Source organism: Solanum dulcamara, chromosome 1, assembly GCF_947179165.1.
Source record: "Solanum dulcamara chromosome 1, daSolDulc1.2, whole genome shotgun sequence".
NCBI classification, from domain to species: Eukaryota; Viridiplantae; Streptophyta; class Magnoliopsida; order Solanales; family Solanaceae; genus Solanum; species Solanum dulcamara.
In genome coordinates, this window is record NC_077237.1 from 5,263,411 (window position 1) to 5,278,522 (window position 15,112).

The 15,112-nt window shown below is 29.3% G+C and overlaps 2 protein-coding genes across 2 annotated transcripts; both read left to right on the forward strand.

The window, feature by feature from the left end:
- The first annotated feature begins 4,833 nt into the window (after positions 1 to 4,833).
- Positions 4,834 to 6,996, forward strand: LOC129886289 (uncharacterized). The gene is made up of 2 exons (XM_055960919.1): positions 4,834 to 5,140; positions 5,430 to 6,996. Exons 1-2 carry the CDS (start codon positions 5,087 to 5,089, stop codon positions 6,243 to 6,245), a joined length of 870 nt encoding a protein of 289 aa, XP_055816894.1. The 5' UTR covers positions 4,834 to 5,086; the 3' UTR covers positions 6,246 to 6,996.
- Positions 6,997 to 11,914: 4,918 nt separating this feature from the next.
- LOC129886293 (uncharacterized) lies at positions 11,915 to 13,189 on the forward strand. Its single transcript, XM_055960932.1, has one exon. The coding sequence runs from the start codon at positions 12,121 to 12,123 to the stop codon at positions 13,150 to 13,152; it is 1,032 nt and encodes a 343-aa protein (XP_055816907.1). The 5' UTR covers positions 11,915 to 12,120; the 3' UTR covers positions 13,153 to 13,189.
- Positions 13,190 to 15,112: the final 1,923 nt, after the last annotated feature.

Below are 15,112 nucleotides of genomic sequence, written 5' to 3' on the forward strand. Positions count from 1 at the left end.
ATTATTACTATAAATAATAAATATTTTTCTTAATATATTATATTTATGTAAGTTTCCTTTTTTATATTCAGCCCAATATCAAATTTTGCATCAAATTTTATAAATAGAAAAATCTTAATAGCTCAATTGATTATCGACTGTCTGAATTTTTACTTTATTGGTGCGAATTCAATTATCAATTTCTCACTTTGTAAATCCATTTTCCCTTTTCGTACCCCTAATTTTTATTTGGAAAACTTACATAAATATACAATATTAAGAAAATATTTACCATCTATAGCAATAAAAAAAATTTCACTAAACACTTATAATACATTTATAATACAGTTTTAATACATATTGCAAAGAACTATTTATAAAACATATATAATACAAGTTTTATAGATGTACAATACATTTATCACATACTTTAATGGACTTATAATATATTATGTCAGTTTCTTACTACACGAACATAATATATATTTTAAAACACTTATAATACATTTATATTGTATGCATAATTTACTTTTAATACACGTGTATATTTATCATAATATTTCTATGTATTGCTATAAATTGTAATAAATAAAAAATATCGCTAAAATCAGTAATTAATTTTTAAAAAACACTCAATTAAGTAATTTTTTCTTTTTCTTTTTATTAACTTATTATTTTTAAAATAGAACACAGGGGCCCACTCAACATGAGCCAATAAGAATACACATTTATGGGGCCCATAAAGTAAATGGACCCACACGCCAACGCGTGGTGGAACAGAGCCCAAGAAAAAACAAATTGTGAAGAAATTGGGTCAAAATAAAAGCCGTTATTTCTTCTGTTTTTTTCCTCCTAAAACCTACTTTGTTGTCCAAAAGGTTTTCATGTTGTCCCTACCATTAATTCCTCCTCCCCATAAACATTATCTCTTCCCTCCAAAACCTCCTAAAATTTACTCCTATCAATTTAGATAATATACATATTATAGATGATATAAGTTATATTCAAACCCCAGACCCCACGTTGTGGGATTTCACTAGATCGTTGTTGTTGTTGTATAAGTTATATTCAAGGTTTCGTTTTATATTTATTCAAAAACAAGTCAAATTTATCATTGTGTTACTTGAAAATTGAACAATTCTACCTTTGATTAAATCTTTGATTTAGTATTACTTTTATCATTAGAGAAAATCTCGTTTTGTCCTTGAACTCTAATGGAGTTACAATTTAAGGGGTAAATATGAACGGGTCCTTCTTGTCAAAGAATTTAGGCGAGTAAAATTCACATCAATTCCAAATTGAAGCTCTGTTAGTGATCAAGTCGAATACAATATAATTTGCTACCGATAAGAGTACAAATAAACTAAAGGTCTATTTGGAAAGTCATCTGACAATTGAATTTGGTGTAATTACCAATATAGTGTAATTATGATGACCTGTTTGTTTACTACAGTGTAATTATAATTATTCTATTTGGTTGGTTGCACAAGTATAATTACAAGTTATATTAAATTTTAAAAATAAAAGTTAATTTTCTAAATTTATATTAGACAAATAAGAATTTTTATAAATGATATTAAATTAAATATTAATTAATAAACATATGTTCTTAACTAATATTATATAAAAAAATTATTTATATTTTAAAATTAGTATATTTTAAATAATTTAATCAAATAAACTAAAAGTAATATTTTTATGAACATCATAAAATGTATGTTTGATAAAAATTTTAATATTATAAATATAATGTCATAAAATTATTAAAATATTTGACAAAAAAAGTCTATCAAGTTTAACTAAAAAATAAATATTTTGTAATGTGAAATATCGAGTCAATAGTACTAAAACAAATGAAATTGAAAATATGACATAAATCCTAAATTCAAAATAAAAAATTTAACATATGCTCTTATATCAAATTTTAACACAACGTAAATAAATATGTTTTTAAAAATTTGAATCCTAGCAAAACTATTTTTAAAAAGAAATAGAATAATAAATAAATAAATTATATGAAAAAGTAAAGGTTGAGAATGAGAATGAAATGAAATATAATAAAAAAATAAAAAATATATATTTAGAATATATTATAATAATAAAAATATTTTTTAAAAAAGTAGTAGAAATAATAATATAAAATAAATAAAAGAAGAATTTTAAAAAGTTTCATGTAATTACATGATGTAATTATACAAATTCCTTACCTTTCCTTGGAAATTGAAAAGTGTAATTACTCGCCTTCAATTACACTCAATTCCTCTTTTACCAAGTAATTACTCAATATACTAAACATGCCAAAAAAAATATAATTACATTAAATTCCAATTACATTGTGGCTTTTCAAACATGATGTAAAAGTCCAAATGCAAGGCTAAAACAAACAATTTTGGATTGTACATGGAACGATTTGGACTTTTCCTATATTACTTACTCCACTTATAGGCGAGTAAGTATCTTTTATTAGACTTTATTCCACATTTCACCCAAAAAAAAAAAGATAATTAAAAGCCTTAGGTGATCTCTTTTTCTTTGTGAAAGGATTAAAAAATAAAAAGAAAGCAAAATTGTCAATTACTTGAGGAGATTAAGATTTTCTTTTCTTTATAAAAGGATTAAAAAATAAAAAGAAAGCAAAATTTTCAATTACTTGAGGAGATTAAGATTTTCTCAAGTTATATTGTTAGTAGTGTTATTAAGTGAGTGAAATCTTTCAATAAAAATAATAATATTACAAACAGTGTGTTCATAAGTAGGGGCGGACCCACGTGTAGTTGAAGGGGTTCATTCGAACTTCCTTCGTTAAAAAATTACACTGTATATATAAGATAAATTTTTTAATTTATGTGTATATATTTAACATTGAACCCCTGAGCATAAGCCAAAGAACTAGCTAAGTGGCAAATGGGGTTCAATATTTCATTTTAGCTTAATAGAAAATTGGCACAATTTAAACACAATTTTTAAAATAAAAACTCAAATTAATTCCTAAAAATCTAAACACAAATGCAAGGCACCACCTTTTAAGTGTTTTTGGCTTACAATAAAAAGAGAAATACGAGCTTTAACCTATGATTCCTAGTCCATACAATTTTATCTTTATTAGGGTCAAAAAGGTTAACCAGAAGCATATACTATCAAAGGCAAAAATGAAATTAAAAAATTCCTTAGATGGAATGTGTGTATCATTCCCATCATTACTCACCTTTATCTTTTATTTTGACCAAACAGTTAATTACATTAAATATTCCACAACTTTCAATACTCATCATTATATAAACTTATAAAGTTCGAGTCAAAATTTTTAATTTATAAAAAGAAATTTTAAATTTATAATTATTTTATTTATAAATATAAGATTTAAATTAAAAATATTAAATTTTGTTGAATTTATAGCTAAAGAGGTGATTTCGTAGTCCGTCCTATCTTCATGTGCACACATAATACGAGCTTTAATAATATGATTTAGTAATCACTAAAATGTACATATCATGAGATTTTAGGTTCAAATTCTAGTAAAACAAAAAAATAAAAGGCATTAGATGATTTATTCTTTCCGTCTTCATGTTAAAAAATTATCCAATATCTATACAGATAGAAAATAACATATGTTTTATTTATAAATTAATTGAAATATTCACAAGTTGATTCTAACACATTGATCATATAAAAAAATATGATACACACTCACAATAATAATTATTATTATTTTTACTTATTTTGTCTAAGTCCACTATCCACATGCACAAGTCCTATAGTCCTAATTTATCAACCCCTTAAAAATCTTATAAAAGTGTGAACCTAGGGAAAAAAATGTATTGTGGATAAATCAACATTTTCAGACTAGCCTTGTTGGATCCATATTATATTATTCCACTTGTTTGGTATAAAGTGTCCTAAACAAATCTTTAGTTCAAGATTTGCAAGCTAAACCCCATATATATTTTGATTTGTTAGGGAACTTTTTTGCTTGAATTTAAACTATACTAACTATATGTGTTAATTACAAATTCTTAATCTATATTGTAATTGAACGTGTCTTGATTATGCAAATAGTGCAATCTTAAATTGTCATATTGGTCTTGTGAATGAGGTATTGTTTCTAGATGATCTTGATCATAATCTTGCCATGTTTTAAGTTGACATGTATATTTAATTAATTGTGTATTAATGGTGCAAAATAGCTTGTGTAGAAGTATGGTAATCACTCCTCTCAAAATATTATTTATACAAAATATAAAGAAAATAGAATTATATTTCAAACATTCCAAAAATTCACTAAAAAGCAAAAAAAAAAAAGATGATCTTTTACTACTTGTATATAAAATAAAATCCCAATTTGATTTTTACTAGTATATATTAAAAAAAAATTCACATTTAAATGTAACACTACAAGAATCTTGCTAATTTTCGACGGAATCCATCAAAATAATTTTTTATCGAAAATTCGTTACCGACGAGCCAAAGTCTGATGGGATTTCCTTGAAACACTAAATTACCAATTTTTTCTTAATCAAGACTATGCAAAAAAAGCAAAAAAAAAAAAAAAAAAAAAAAAACTTTTGAATGCCCATAAATTAGACAAAACATTTTTTTGTCAAAAATGTGATACTGCTTTTAATTAATGTGTTCACTCATGTGTGTGTTTCTTCTTCTTCTTTTTTTTTCATAGGAAGGAGATTCATTGTAGCCCCCATTAGGCCCCAAGTTCACATTCCCTCCTTACTTTAAAAAACAGTTAAAAAAGAAAAAAGAAAATGGCCCTCTTGTACTAAGAATCTTATAGTAACAAGTATAAGTAGCAAGATTATATTTGTGATTTATATCCACTAACCACAATCCCCCCTTTTTCCCTTCCCTTTTTCTTTTTTGGCCTTTTGTGTTTTATCTCCACAAACATTTTGCCTCTCTTAAGAGTTGAGAGTGAGATAATAATAATGATAAAGTAGTAATAGTACTAGTACTACTACTATAGTAGCATCAAAAAAAAGCAAACTAAATTAGTTTATATAAGTCAGTCTCAAGAACTCTCAATTTCTTTTTTATGTACCCTCTTTTGTTTTAAGCTCCTTCAAGCCAAACACACATACAAGAAAGAGAAAAAAAAATGGAAGATCAATGTAGCCCTCTTAGCTGGCCTTATAACTACTTCCTAGAAGAGGTAAATTTTAACTAACTTTCTTGTTTCTTGATTTTTCAACTAACATTCTTGTTCATGTTCATTCTTCAACTTCCCCTTAAAAGTCATATGTTGCTTAGACTCTCCAAAAGTGATGTTGTAACAGTGTTGGATCCTCCAAAATAATGTACTACTTTTGGAGGGTCTAACACGCATCTGTCATCAATTTTTGAAGAGTTTCGAGCAAGATAGCTTAAAACCCCTTAAAACGACCGGTTTTGTCCTTTTTTTTTCTTTTTTTGTGAGTAATGTGGATTTGGAATTTTGATAGGGAATAGAGGAATTGAAGCATTCTTTGGTGTACACAACATTGGAATTGGAGAACACTGTGATTTCAGCCCATGAGGAACTTGCAAGAAAAGATGAGGAGATTTTGCAACTCAAGGATCTATTGACTAGAGTTATGAAAGAAAGAGATGAAGCACAACGCAAATGTCAAAGGATTGGAACGGAGAAAATTCTACTCCAACAACAATTGCTCCAACAACAACAAGTAGTACAATTACAATTCCAATTTCAGAAACAGAACCAAAATAATGTTGTTATAGAAAGTGCACCTATTTCTAGTGGCACAACAATTAGTCATGATAATCAAGAACATGACCAAATTTTAAAAGGCGTAGTTGACTCTAACCACAACAACAACAACATTTGTGTACTTTCTAATTCCTCAGATTGTGATGAAAACAATGTTGTTTCTCCTCCATTATTAGTCCAAGATTTAATGGAAAATGTTGTTATCAAGAAGCCATTGCCAGAGAAGGGCAAATTCTTGCAAGCTGTGATGGAAGCAGGGCCATTACTTCAAACACTTTTATTAGCAGGGCCACTTCCTCAATGGCAACATCCACCACCACAACTCAACTCAATTGACATTCCTCCTGTCACTATTACCTCCTGTACTCCGCGGTTACTACATCAGGACTCTGCCCTGAGTAGTAGCACCGGGACCTCCCCCGGTGCCAGAACATGTTTTGGGCAAAAAAGAGATGTGGTTGTTGCTGGTTTTAACACTGTTGAAGGCATTGATACTACTACTTCAAAGTATCAAAAAGTTGTTCACCAGTCATCATTGACCAACATGTAGTGCTTTTCTCTCTTTTCCCACCTCTATAATTAGCTCACTAGTATATTTTTTTTACTTCTGAAATTTACTGGCTCGACTAATTTGGATTCGAGAGTGTAGGGCCCGTTACAGGGAAAAGTAAGTGCTCCCATCAGGAGTTACCTGAAGGCGGAGGAATTTCATCCATTTCGCCATAACCCTGGTTTGGTTAAGTTTAGGTAGTAGCATATGCATTATCCATCCTTTTCATCTTGTTTTAAAAAAGGATGTAATAATTTCTATCAACATGAAAATGGATGGATATCATATGCATGCCATTTTTCCATCCAATTAGGATCTTTGTAAAATTAGTTGGTTTGGCTTAGAAACTAAGCAATCATCTTAATTATTAGCTAACCAAGATTTAGAGGATTTTGATAAAAGGCCTAATTATGATTGGCCTTTTACTTATTTATATATTTGGGGTTTTTTCAAGATCAATGTCTCACTATAAAGGTGTTGGATTCTTGATCATGACTTGGTGCTTTGTTTTTAAGCCCTTTGATTTGGATGGAGAGAGGAGTTTGATCTTTGATTTTAATTATATCTCTATGTAATATGAGTTATTGGAGATTTTTTTTACTATATGTATACTTTGCTATCTTTTTTCTCTTGGTTTAATTTTGCATAAAAATATTATGCAAGGTGTATCTTGAGAGATTATGATGTTGTAGACTTGTTTGTCATCATTGAGAAGATGATTTAGTTTAATGAAAGCTTTGTTTTCCCTTTTTGCCTTTTTGTGTCACCTTCATTAATTTTCCAAGTTCTTTTGATTATTATTATGATATACAATATTATAACTTAAAGAAGCAACAAGTAATTGTACCTACCATACATGGTTTATGTCTGCCATTAAAATGACATCTATAGTCGAATTTACTTTACTTTCACTTTCATGCAAATATAATAATAAAGGAAATTGAATTACTTTTATCTCATTGGCATATTAAAAGAATCCTAGGAAAATATATAAGAAATATCCATTTAAATTTCCCTCTTTTTTTTTCCATTCATTTTGAGGGAGATTAAATTAACAAATAATTTTGTTGGATGGACCAAAAGTACAGTTAGTTAAACTAGTTTGTGAATATGGTAACAAATCCTTGAAATTTTTAATAATTGTGATGGTTACACAAAGGTCATGCTCATTATTTGATTTAAATTTTAAACCACCCAATTAAATGAAATTAGTCAATGGATAATAGAAAATCAAAAGTAAAATTTGGATGTTGCTTTCATTGAAGCTGTTCATTCTCATGCTTAGCACATGATAATCATCAATCTTATTGGTGGTTGGGAAGGTTTTTCTTGCCCTTTTTCTTTTTCTTGCTCTTGTTTTGGGCTAAGGTGGGAAGAAAGTCAACTCTACACCAATTTGATAAATACATTATATACATATTTAGTAATAATTATTGTTTGCAACGAATTTTAGAGTGATAAAAAATAAATTATAACCACATATAAAATATGAAGAAATATAATTTTATTGATAAATATTTGATTTGATCTCCATCGTGATTCGAGGGCCGTTAGTGATGTATTTCTTGAACTAGCTAGGATGATTTGTATTCCATAAATTTGTGGAATTTTTGAGATGCCTTTTCAAGGAAATATAATACCCTTTATATAGGCATGAATTAGGCTTTATGGTTGAGTAGAACCCTAATTGAAATAGGACTCGTCTTGTAGAGTCCTACAAAATTTCGATATCTACAAATGCCCCCTACTTATGACTTGTCGGAGTGTAGACTTGATGAAGTTCAAAGACGAGACTTGAAGTACTCATTCTTCCACCTTTGCGATTTTGTGATTTCAGATTTGCATATTTGATTTGTGAGAAGAGATAAAGAACAGATTTTGTCCCACTAGGTATGTCAATTTGTTTGCAACAAATTTTAAAGTGCTAAAAAATAAATTACATCTCATATAAAATATGAAAAAACCTAATTTTATTGATAAATTTGAATAAAGAACCTAAAATAAGAAATTATTTATTGCATACAGCTCTTTATGTCTACAGTTATTTGTTGCATAACAAATTTGAATGAAGAACCCAAGATAAGAAATAATCTATCACTAGTGCTAAGATAAGCTAAGGAACTAGGATAATTTTATTCATAAGCTTCAAAATGAATACAAAGCGGAATATAAGGGGAGAACCTAACTAATGGACAAGAGGTTTGAGGGAAAGTAATGGAGTAAATTAAATATATAATTAAATAAACTAAATTAAATGAGATATTAAGTTGTTGAGTCACACCATGAAAGTTTTGGAGATGTGGTGAAGATGAAGACGAAGAGAAATGTATTCATTTTTGAGAACCAACTTGGATATAAGGTTTAATTAATGAAGTCATTGATTAAGAAGAAATATCGGAAGAGAGTAATTTGTTGACAAAGTAACAAGAGAAGTTTTTTGAGGATGCTTGTGGTCTAAAGGTGTATATGTGGCTTACATTAGGATTAAGATGATGAAAATGATATATATGATGAAGCCAAGATTCAAATAAGAACAGTGAAAGAAGATTCGGAACATTTCCAATCAAGATGAAGTTGAATTATTAGGAATAACGGTTAGCCCGCTTCTATTTGAATTGGTTATTTATAATAACCAAAAAAAATACTCTTTTTCCCTTTTTCATTTAGGAATGTATTTTACTTTCCTAATGAGAGCAAGTCCTAAATTTTCGATTTCCCCTTCTTTCAGCGGATTCAAGCATAGTTATGGAAGCCCAATTACTCTAGTTACTATAATTTAATTCAGTATTATATTTTCTTGTAATCGTCCCAAAAACTTGAATTTCCTTTTATTTGCAATTCAAATCTTTGTTCTCAGTTGAAGTCATTACAATTGATATTAGAGCCAAAAATTATGAAACAGTATAGAAGTTATTTCTTTTTATTTTCATCTAAAGTTTAGTAGCCCGACTTATCTTACAATTGTCAATAGCACTATATTATATTAACATCACAAACAAAGTGTTCATTTTCCGTAATCAAAAACCTTAAGAATATACACATACACACACTAAAATAATAATTTAAAGTTGACCTCTTTTTTTTACGTACTTAATTTTATTAGTGTGGTATTCTTAAAAGACATAAAATATTTTAACTTTACACTATAATGTTGTAATTTATGATAATAAGGATTAATTTAAGTTAGATGTTAGTTACGTGTTTGCAATATATTATCTTGGATTATATTGTAAGAACTTTAGTTATTAATATGAAAATTTAAGTAATTTAATTCAAAATTTCAAAATATTTTTTATTCATATATACGTATTACTTATTTTTACAATTTTCAACATTGTCTACCTGAAATAAAATTACAAAATTCACACTTAATTTTTTTTTTTGACTTTTGAGGGTCTAAATGAGAGGCTTTATTAGTCAGTCTCACCCATAAGTCGCCCTTATACGCTCAATCAACAATTAGACAATAAAATTAACTTATGTATTTGGTATTTATCAAGATTAATACTAACACGTGTTTTATGAGATGATAAAGTAAACTAGATAGGTGAATTCTACGATAAATTTAGAGTCTATTTGGATGAGCTTATTACTTTTAACTTATATTTCTAACTTATGATTTTTGATTTATATTTGTCTTTTTAGCTTACAAATAAGTGCTTAGAATGACTTTTTAAATTTACACAAATACTTCAAAAGTGCTTAAATATTATTCTAGCTCAAAAACACTTAATAATCCAATCCAAACAGGGCCTTAGTATGTTAAGTATCCAAAGCATGTAACCTAGTTTGGAATAGAACAAAAATTATGAAATTGTACCATTTGAAATAATTATTAAAAGGAATATATAGTGAAATTAAATACTCATTTTCTCTTTCTTTTTTCTTAACATATTTTTTTCTCAGTAAGAGTGTTTAACTACAATAATTGTTTACACCTTAAATAAATAGAATACTAGTTTTTTAAGCTTGGATAATTAACAATTGACTTACTCTCTTGGTCCTTCAATCCTTGCTCTTCAATTGTTTCTTTGTCTTGGCCCTTGGGCTTCCTTCTGTTTTTTGGACCTTCAAATCTAATATGAACTACATACATATATACCCATTTAATTGCATAATTTGTTCTTTAATTAATGAGCGATTTTTTTTTTACCTTTAAAAATTAAACACGGAACATGATATTATGATGCAAAATTATAAACTTATACTCCGCAAAAAAAAATTATATTAAGAGGCAAAAATTATAAATCAACACAAAATAGGGGCAGAAATGCAAATGACTCATATACACCTAGTAGATACATATATCACCATGGCATATTCAATATTTTGGATATGTTTCCGTGAAAAGAAAATGTTTTTCATAAAAATAAGTGAGTGTCTTACTTATTTTTTATGTTTCATATATAAGTAAAATATATAATTATAAAATTATTTATGTATAATACTATGAGGGGTGGAGATAAGGCTAGACCTGTCAAAATGGACTGACTCAATCCAATCCTAAAGGGCTAACGAGTTAAATGAGTTAGGACGGGCTAACCCTTTTAAATAAAGGACCTATAAAATAGCAGCTCAACCCAGCCCTAAGCGAACTACGAGTTGAGACGGGTTGATCCTTCAATCAAAAGATGGATAATATTGACCTCTTAAAAAGACTATCGAATATTAATGAACACAATACCAATATGTCTAAAATTCGCATGTCCATGAATTGCACATACTTTAGTGGAATACTTACAAAATAACAAATTGGCAAGATATAACAATCAAAACATTCATAGGATTCATCAGAATAACATACATTGCATGATCATTTTTTTCATAAACTAGACAAGAAAGTAGAAATAAAAAAATTAGTCATAAACACAAAAGTAAAAGAGGTCAAAGATTCATAGTTACAATAACTTCAATTGACTAGTTGTTGAAGATTTGGCAAAATAAAACACTACTTAAAATATATATATATAATAAATATTGTTAAAATTCACGATCCACGGGCTGACCTCTGAGGCTCGCGGGTTGAGCCTATAATGCTAACGGGCTAAATGAGGTTGGGCTAAAAACCGTTGTTCCTAAATGAGCTGAAAAAATTTAGCTCAACCCCACTTAATTCAAGGATTGAATTGGACCGACCTTATGGACCAAACCTATTTTGACAGTTCTAGATAAGGTGTATTAAAGAGTAGGAGGACACAATCTTGTGGTCCTATTATCCAAACACATAATCCTAGATAGATGTGTATGAAACTAGAGAATTAAGGCATAAAGTTAATAGGTAATCAAATGTTATCTAATTTTCTTTGCCTGTATTGTTAATATTATTCTTGTATTATCATATTTTTCAATTTTATTGTTACCTATTATTTTCTTTGCTTAAATCATTGAATTATTTGTTGTTCCTACTATTGTCTTTTTCATTATGTTCAACCTAACTGTTTTACTACATAATGTATTTCTTTTTCATATTTAATCTTATTATTCATTAATTGAGCTAATAATCTATCAAAAACAATCAATTTATCTTCATAAAATAAGAATGCATATACATCACCAGTCAAAAACCTAACGTATTAGATAACATTGGGTATCTTAGTTTACATTTGGAAGGGAAAATATGAGAAAGGTAAAATAGAAAACTAATTACTCTCTGATTAAATCATACATACTAATCTTTTATTAAGTAAAAAAATAGGACCCTTTCCTTAATTCCAATTACATTCCTTTTCATCTCTAAACAAACGCTATACATTAAGATCCACTTTTCATTCCTTAATTTTCTCCAACCTACAATTTTTTTCTTCTTAATCTCCCTAATTACCTTCAATAAACATTTTCCTCTAATCAACATTTTCCCCCTCCCAATTCAATATCAATGTCCGACGAATCCACCGCCACCGTCCCCTCCGCCGTCACCACGGCTGCCGGCGACCAAGAAACTGACTCCTCCACCACCCTAAACAAACCACACATCCGATGGTCCGATTCCTACACAAAAGCTCACGATGCAATCCAATCGTTAACTTCCATTCTCCCTTCCGTTCCTCCTTCACTTTCTTCCTCCGAAACCCCCGCAGTCTGCCTCCTCCGTGACACCGAAACCGCCGCACAGATCTCTAAACTCCTCCGTCAACCTGATTCCGGCGCCGGCGACGACAATCTCTGCCGATGGCTTTACGATACATTCCAATCGAACGAACCCGAACTCCACCTCGTCGTCCTCCGATATATACCCGTAATCGCCGGTGTTTATCTCTCTAAAGTAAATCTCCATAAACCATTAGCTGGATTCGAAGCTGTTTTACTAGCATTATACGCTCATGAAACTTCCATTCGCAACTCCCAATCAATTACGGTTAACATTCCAGATCTATCACATTCCAGTATTTATCACGAAACAAACAAAGCAGCCAAAAACTCCGCAACGGAGCTCAATCTAGCTGTAATATCCCCATCCTTAGAACCATACGGCACTGTTAGATCAATGAAACGAGGTCGAATCGTCGCTGTTGCGTTAGAATTATATTACAGCAAAATCCCCCAAATCCCAGTTGAATCTAAACTTGAATTCTGCGAATTCTGTAGGATTTGGTCGTCAGGGAAATTGAGCGTTGTTGAAAGTAGTAACTATAACGGAGAGGTGAATAGGAGGATTCATTTGCCATGGGAGTTGCTGCAGCCGATGTTGAGGATTTTGGGGCATTGTTTAATGGGACATAAAAAGGATGAGAAATTGTACGAAAGTGCAATTAGTGCAATTGGGTGTTTATATGAAAGGGCTTTACATGATTTGAATACGAAAGCGATATTAGCTACTGGTAGTCTTCTTCAGCTTGTGAAGTTGGGATCGGAATGTGAAAATGTTGATTATACAGAGATTACAGAATCGAATACCATTACGCTTTGAAGAGGTGTATTATGTTTGTTTTTTATACTTTAATTTGCATGCAGCCAACGTCTCTGCATGTATCTTTTTTTTTTTTTGGAAAAGGTCCAACTTTATGTATACAATTTGGAATTGTTTAATTTTTATTCATTATATATTCTTTTCTTTATTTTTATGTTAGTGAATCATGTTGTAGTTGATTCACTGTAATTTTTTCTTTTTCATACTTTGTACTCAGAAACAATCTCTCTATCCCAGAGAACAAAAAATAGCCATGGTTCTTGGCTTCTTGCATTTGCACCTGCACGCTTTCCTCACGTGACTTCAAAGCAGGAGCGACTGAAGGTTTTGGGAGCCTAAACGCTTATCTTTTTTCTAACCCTATCCAGCCAGCCCTGCTTCAAAGTCTACTAACGTTTCCCTTTATAAATGAAAGCCAGTGTCTAGTTGGACAATTTTTTTATAAAAAAAATACGGTCACACATGGTCAAATTAATAACATGAATATCTATCTTTTCGATTAAAGTAACATATGCTGATTACGCAATTTCTGTTTTATGTACATGAAAGAGTTTTAATCGTAAATAGACTTCTCATCAATGGACATAACAAAATAATAAAGGGAAGAAATGTTAACGGTCTTGTATGTAAGGTATCTCTGAAGGTTAGTTTTTGCTAGTATCTTACTACAATATGTAATTTCAGTAACAATGTGCAGTAATCTTTTTATTGAATTTCAAGGAGATCAGATTTTATTCTTCAAATTTTTTGAACACTATATTTGATCCTATTAATATTGAGGCAAAATTCATATCCAAGGCAAGAAAAATGATACTGTTGATCCTAAACGAGGAAGATTGTTATCATGCCGAAACTCAAGGATACATATTATATTACACTAAGTCAATAGGGGAGTCATGTATTTATACATAAGACTTTTAGCGTTTAACTATGGTTAATTAACATGCATATTTATATGTCATTAATTTTCTTAATTATACTACGTTTACACAGTCAATTTGGTGTAAACACCGAATGTCCATCATATATATGCTATTTGGCATACATTGCATAGAACGTAAATTATCATGTAAAACACGTGTCTATAATTTGTACCAGTGTTTCAGGGGTACACAACTACGAATAAGTTACTGAAATATGTATCAATGGAAGAAAAAAAGTCCATTATCACAATATAAAAATTGTCCCACGCACTCTTGTCGAAATTGACACAAAAGTCTATAATCCGCCAAATTGGACAAATCGTTAAAGATGATTTGGTTTTGCCCGAAATAATAGTTCAAATTGACCTTTAAAGATGCCCAAATTGATGTAACAATGTCGCTGGCTAGCCAATTCACGCGTATGTATTTAAAATCTAGCCACCATTTGAGATGTAACTAAAGAATAATCATATTGGAATGCGAAAATAAAAAGGAAATCTCACGAGTGAAGTTTAATAATGATAGAGTATAGACATATTTTATTTTTATCTCATAAAAGTAAAAATTATTTCTGAAGGACGGTTAGTTCAAATGCAATAAATTAGAATAGATATTAAGAAAACGATAATGAAAAAAAACGTGAAAACTAATAAGAAAAATGGTAGAGTGTATAAGATTAATGTAGAATATAGTGTATTAGTAATGTTGCATTAGTAATACTTATATTAGTTATGTAGAGATTTTTCTTATGCAATGTTGGTTCGGTATGGTAAAAATAACATACATTACATATTTATTTTAAAAAATATTTATTTATAAAAATATCTTTCATAAATATGATGGAAACGAAAATAATGTAGGAAAGATTTTGAGAAACAGTTGTATCTTTTGCATTACTAATGCATAAAAATTTATGATATTTTGATAATACACATCTTAATATATAATAAAATATATTAGTAATGTAAACATTATTTAGTTATAGATAGACGGAAAAATGTACCAAATACCATATAATAAGACACAAAACTAAAAAA